This window comes from Eptatretus burgeri, chromosome 13 (genome assembly GCF_056783735.1).
Source record: "Eptatretus burgeri isolate ZD-2024b chromosome 13, Ebu_testis_v1, whole genome shotgun sequence".
NCBI classification, from domain to species: domain Eukaryota; kingdom Metazoa; phylum Chordata; class Myxini; order Myxiniformes; family Myxinidae; genus Eptatretus; species Eptatretus burgeri.
In genome coordinates this window covers 47,295,512-47,302,045 of record NC_140973.1, presented here as the reverse complement: position 1 = coordinate 47,302,045, position 6,534 = coordinate 47,295,512, and the positions used below count along the sequence as shown (strand labels likewise).

The 6,534-nt window shown below is 42.9% G+C and overlaps 1 protein-coding gene across 1 annotated transcript in view; it reads right to left on the bottom strand.

The window, feature by feature from the left end:
* Window positions 1-2,928: 2,928 nt before the first annotated feature.
* The window catches only part of LOC147014412 (homeobox protein otx5-A-like), a 4,729-nt gene continuing 1,123 nt past the window's right edge, over window positions 2,929-6,534 (bottom strand). Inside the window, exons 2-3 of the mRNA XM_085852349.1 lie at window positions 5,837-5,988; window positions 2,929-4,588 (exon numbers count right to left, since the gene is read on the bottom strand). Of these exons, the coding sequence (XP_085708475.1) occupies window positions 3,929-4,588; window positions 5,837-5,988 (812 nt within the window). The 3' untranslated portion in view covers window positions 2,929-3,928. The remainder of the gene's footprint in view (window positions 4,589-5,836; window positions 5,989-6,534) is intronic.

Genomic DNA, 6,534 nt, shown 5'->3' with positions numbered 1-6,534 from the left:
TCACATCGACTTTTTATCGTTCTTTATTATTAACAAAATATATTCGTTCATTCTTAACTATCCGCATCACCTACCAATTTATTCAGTATCGAGTGTTTACACCAACCTGTAATTCATTCTTTTAGAAATAAAAACACACACACATCATAGATGTGTTGGAGATCCTGGACATTTAATCTCACCCCGAAGGGGTTGCCAGACTATTGCAACACCCCTGTCCATCTGTGTGTCCATGTCTATATATTTTCGCTTAATTTTTCTTCGACTCAACCACTTGTCCAATCAATGCAAAACTTTAAACGTAGGAGCGACTCCCACGAGAATCTTTTATTGATAATTGATGGCATAGGTCACATGGTATGGCTGTTACATTGGATTAAAGGAAAAAAAAAATGAACATCACCAAAACCACTCAACAAAAAAAATTTCAACTTGGCATATGTCATCAACTCTCCAACTGGTATACAGGGTGATAACAATGATATCAGTGAAGTGGTATTCCAGCCATAATTGTTTGAATTGAGATCCTTGTCCAAAAGATCTGAAACTTCATTTATCTGATGCATGACCCGATGCGAGCGAATAATTAAATTTATGACATCAGTCACGTAGTCTGGCGGCCATATTGGATTGGAAATGAAAACGTAAAATTTCTTCTTCAGAGCCACTTAACATATTGATGTGAATCTTCATAAATATGAATGACTAGCCAGGGGGAATATAGTTAAAAAAAATTTTTCACATTCATCTTCAGTGATGCAATTTAGCCTTCATGTGCACAAAAGTGGTCATTAAATATCCTAATAATCTACCAATAAAGCTACGGGTAATGGCAATGTCTTCTTCTTATTATTATTATTATTCCGGCTGCTCCCGTTAGGGGTCGCCACAGCGGATCATCCGTTATGATCCGCATAGTGATTTGGCACGTTTTATGCCGGATGCCCTTCCTGACGCAACCCTGGTCGCCTCTTACGACACAGGGATATGGTACACCTATTTTAACCGGGGTTTCCACCGGCCCAGTATACTGGTACTCATTTCGCCGACCTCGGAAGGATGACGGGCTGAGTCAACCCCCTGGTGTATTAATTCAGTGGCCCAGCGGGACTTGAACTCAGGACCTTTTGGATCCCAAGCTGCTGCCCTAACCACTGCGCCAACACCAGGCTGGGTAATGGCAATGTATGTGACATAATAGAGTGCATGGATGATATGGGTGCATGAGCCGGTTCAGAACAATTGTGCATTCAGCGTGTTCAGAATGAGTGCACCAGGTGAGACTTTGTGCTCTACCAAGTGCCGTTCTAGTTGTATTAACTTTTCCTTTTCCTTCTACCCATCTGTTACTGCAGAACTCTCGTTGGAACCCAGGCTAGACAGCCAATGTAATTCAAACCCAAGCGAGAAAGCTCAAAGGCGAGGGTACACACCTCTGGGCCATCAACATCGTCACATACAACCGTAATTTTATCAACTCAGACTCCTCCAAACCCAACATCTGATAAAATCAATTCATCTTAAGACATCGTACTTGATACCCTGATTGGATTTGTCCTGTAGTTTTGAAGGTTGTTCTAAAGGTTCTCCAGATGACATTCACACATTAGTACAATATGAAACGTAAATTTTTTTTTCAACGAATGAGTTTAAATAAAAGGAAGAAAACGATTTTCTAACTCATTATATTCCGTATTGAAAAATGACAAGTTCGCATTTTTTGAACTACTGTGCGTATCTTGTCATTGCCATTTGGTTGTGCTTGCTGTCACCTATTGTGAGAGAAAGTGGTAACTGCTGCCCATCAGTGATGAGAAACTGTTGCAGAAAAGCACACTCACCTCTCCTTGCTGTCAATTCAAAGCATCACCTTGAAAGAAGAAATGGTTGCTAAAGAATACAACACCTGGCAGGACCACCCTCTTGCACAGCTGTCGTGCTAATCTGTGCTACACAGCATGCACAGACCGTCTGCCGGAACATTCTGCAGCAATAGTCTCAGGGGTCCCAGCTCCTGGGAAGGTGTCCTGCTCAACTATAGCTCTTTCCCCTCCCCACTCCTCCGTATTTGACTATCAAACTAAACCCCAAACTCTTTACGATTACAAGTTCATGCATCGAAAGCAAAATGGTTCCTATTATTCACATTCATTTCCCCACACACCAAATGCACTAAAACCAAGAGGGAGCTGCAGATCGGAGAGCCTAGAGGTAATTGTACTCGCGTTGAAGCTGCCAAACTGGAGTTCAAATCTCCACCTAGCGATAAAACCGTTACCCTGACATTCCACATGGATGGCGAGGAATCAAAATGTGCGCCATCCTCCATTGGATGGACGTTATGCCGGTGGACCAGTCTGCAAGCACTGGTCGTTAAAGATCCCTCGGTGTATTTGGTAAAGAGGATGCGAGATTGTGCCGGCACACTGAACAAATTACAAATTCAGCCAAACGGCAGGCCTGACCAGTCAGTTCGTGAAAGACTTAAGTCAAAAACATTCCCCACAGATTCCACAAGATGGGAATAGAAGACAATGCACCATAAAAGCAAGGTGGGAATTGTGTGTTGAAGGGGTAAAAAAAAAAAAAATATATATATATATGCAACAATTATTTTGCGTGGCTATAAATACATATACTATTATTATTATATGCATGAAGCAGGGAAAATTATAAACATATACAAAAAGGTATATCCTACTCATTGATGAATTGAACCACAGGATGAGTAAATTAATTAAATTATTGAAATGCTCAATGACAAATGGGAAAAATAAAACTTCTGGGAAAGTTTCTCTGTCAGAAGCTCCCCCTCATTCACCCCAAAACCACCCAACCCCCCACCCCTCCCCGAACCCCAGCCCCAAAAATAAACAAGCACAGGACCGACTGACATTACAACAAATGCAATGAAAAAGTAGACAAAAGGAGGTTTTTTCTTTGTCTTTGGACAATATTTATTTCGGTCGCACAATGGGAGGGTGCAACTGACCACGTGACATTGTATACATAATATATAAATCGACACTCGCCGTTACTGTTTATACATATCGAGGTGCATAGGCAGACGAGGAATAACAATACTTGAGTATTACACTGAACTGTTGGAAAAAAAAACATTTCAAGGAAATAGCAAAATAAAGACAAAACTATTAAATAAAAAAAAAACAAGACAGACGTTGCGAATATAATTCAGAGAGAAAGAGAAAGAGAAAGAGAAAGAGAAAGAGAAAGAGAAAGAGAAAGAGAAAGAGAAAGAGAAAGAGAAAGAGAAAGAGAAAGAGAAAGAGAAAGAGAAAGAGAAAGAGAAAGAGAAAGAGAAAAAGAGAAAGAGAGAAAGAGAAAAAGAGAAAGAGAAAGAGAAAGAGAAAGAGAAAGAGAAAGAGAAAGAGAAAAAGAGAAAGAGAAAGAGAAAGAGAAAGAGAAAGAGATATTCATCTATGGCGGAAAAAAATAAAATAAAAATAAGATACCGTTAAATACAGGAAAATCATTAATTGGATAAAGGGATTTTTTTTTCTTTCTAATGCACGTACTTCAGATGCGTTTCCTAGCGAAGGAAGATATTATCGGTCTTCAAGATGCACAAAAATATTTTGAATGAATAACAAACACTACAGACCTTAGAAAAGAATGAACCGAGGTTCAGAAATGCGAGTTTGCATTTCTTTACGCATTTTTCCTCCTGTTGTATATAATAGATATGCATCAGAAGGACCATATAAACACCCAGGGTCACGGAAAACGAAGATCGGGACAGAGGGGTATATAACACGAAACATCTTAACACCTCAAAACTTGGGTCGTCGTTATCTTTTTGTGCGATTTTTTTACTTTAAAATGCGCTCTGTCGAAGGTATTGGTTTAAAAGTACAATCAAAGTCTAATCACCCGATCAGCAAGGTTGGAGTAATGTGATCGAGCGTCTTCAGAGCACCTGAAACTTCCAGGACAGGGTCTGATCTTTGTAATCCAAGCAGTCGGGACTTCCAAAGTTCAGCTTCCAAGAGGAGCCCTGCTCCTTGTAATCCAGGCAATCAGGCGCCGCAAAGCCTAGACCCGGCCCAGCATTCACGTATCCCTGTCCGTGACCTGGGGACTGGCTGAGACCCAGAGATGTGGACATGCACGACTGGCCTCCCATGGGGCTTCCCACCGTGCCAGGAAGCTGTGGATGCATGGGCGACAGGTACGGAGCGCACTCCATACCGCCAAAGTACGAGGCGCCTCCACCGTAACTCTGTGCGTATGTGGGTCCTTGCGTGTATGCCACCGGGTACATGGCCGAAGTCCCCCGCTGATGAATCCCGCTGGTACAGGAAGTCCCGGCTAAGAAAGCCTCGGGAGATCCCGAAGCCGGGCTCCAGATGGACACGGGGGTTCCCGCCGAGGAGCTGGGTGGTGTGCAGGTCGCATTTCTCGCTATGCCCAACACCGGGGAATAATGGCTGCTCTCAACAGACTCCTGATGCGAATCCAAACCCAGGACGGATCCTGCAAAGCTCTTCTTCTTCGGGGGTCTTGGCTTGCCTTGGCTGCCGATTTGTTGCTGCTGTCGGCATTTTGCACGTCTGTTCTTGAACCAAACCTGCACATGGTGGGTTTGGCGATGTAAAGAGAAAGGTCCATAAGTTTGGCTTTATTTTGGCCTTTTCATGCTTTTGTAAACGGCCACCGTTAGAAGCATCATTTGCATCGAAAAAAAAATGCCAGGAATTCCTACACTACAACGATCGAGTACGTTAGTAGACAATCAGAAGTTGTTACATTTGTGGAGGACATTCATTGACCCATCATCTATCATCTTGCCAAGATATCCAGCATTCGTTTGTCTGTAACAGCAATACTATGTGGTGTCTATGAAGCACTGAAGTTGAGTGTCTGTCTGCGTCGGTGGACAAGATAGACAGCAGATTCCATCAATTAACAGTTGATCTGAGTGTATGTTGACCACGGTGGGAAAAATGAGGTTTTGAGCGTTGGCCGTTAAATCAGATCAAAACGAGTTGTAACCCTCAACCACACCTCGTTTCCCAGGGAGGTTCAAAACATTCTTATCGACTCTCACGTTATAAGGCGCATGTTTTGTGAGATCGAAATTTTTCTTGTTGCATTAACACGTTTCTTCTATTGAAACCCATTCGATGATTATAACCACCGGGGGGGGGGGGAAGGGGTGGGGGAGGGGGTGGACCAGAACATCAAATATTTAAATTAAGTCAAAAGCTTCGGCTTCCCCCCCCCTCTCCAACTCCAACTCTAACTCCTTACTACCCATGCAAATGTGTGATCCGAGAGGACGGTTAGATGTGCACCATCGTCATTCAATCCACGAAGGGAATAGTCATCAGTCTTCATCCTTTACATTTAGAACACATTGAAAAGGACTTTTAAAAAGAGCTTTTCTCTCTCGGCCATGGATCATCGCAATCATATTCGATTTAATCCGTAAAAAGTTGATTAAGCAAAATTAAATTTAAAAAAAATTCCAGGTGTATTCGGGGGGCGGGGGGGAAGATCTTTATATTCGCAGGTAAAGAACACCGTAGAAAGATAGCGATTCATATCGACACCGCTCTGGGCAACATTTCCTCGGGTTACCTGTCCATCACAAGAAATAATAACAAATCCCACGTTAGAGTTAAAGTTATAGTCAGGTGCTGACAAAACGCTCCACTGCTCAGGGGTATACATACATACGTAACATTGTTGCAGCCCGATTTTTTTTTCCTTCTTTGATTTGCCCTCATTTGCTACGAAAAGGTCGATTCCGTTTACGGAGAAGACGATGGTGCCCAGTCTGCGATACAGGTGTATATATATATATATATCGTACCTGGACACGCGATTCGGGAAGGTTGATTTTCACAGCAACCTCCTCGCGCATGAAGATGTCCGGATAACGGGTCTTTGCGAAAAGCGACTCCAGCACGTCGAGCTGAGCCCGTGTGAACGTGGTGCGCTCTCGGCGTTGCTTCCTCGGTGTGCCTGCAATGAACATCCAGCATGAGGTCGAACACGCACCTTCACGTCCTATAAACACACTCGATCCGGGGTGTTGGTGCGCAGGTCGTTTTAAAAAGACCCTGGTTACAATTTCATCGCAGCTCACATCAAGCAGAGTGTCTTGCATGTCGGAGCGTCGTCGTAGCTTTTCGGCCGTTGTTGCAAGCAAGCAGTTATGGTTCCTGGTCATCAAGCAATATCTTTTGGACTACCTTATGATGACACGACACAACTACTATTTCTTCACGACCTCTCCCACCCCCGCCCAAAATTGGTCCCAAATTATTGTGGGGCCGGCAAAGGAACCATGGTTGTCAAGACTTTCACGAGCCAGCTACCTTCGCCTATCGTTTAACTGATGGTGGTTTGCACAGGAATTTAATATTTATTTAGCAATCGCATGTAGTTGTCACAAAAAAAATTTTTAATATACAATAAGACCTTCGACGTGCACCTGAACTTTTTTTTTTTTGATGGTATCTTATGGACCTTGTGTGCAAAACACAAGGGTGACAGTTTATAGGTCGG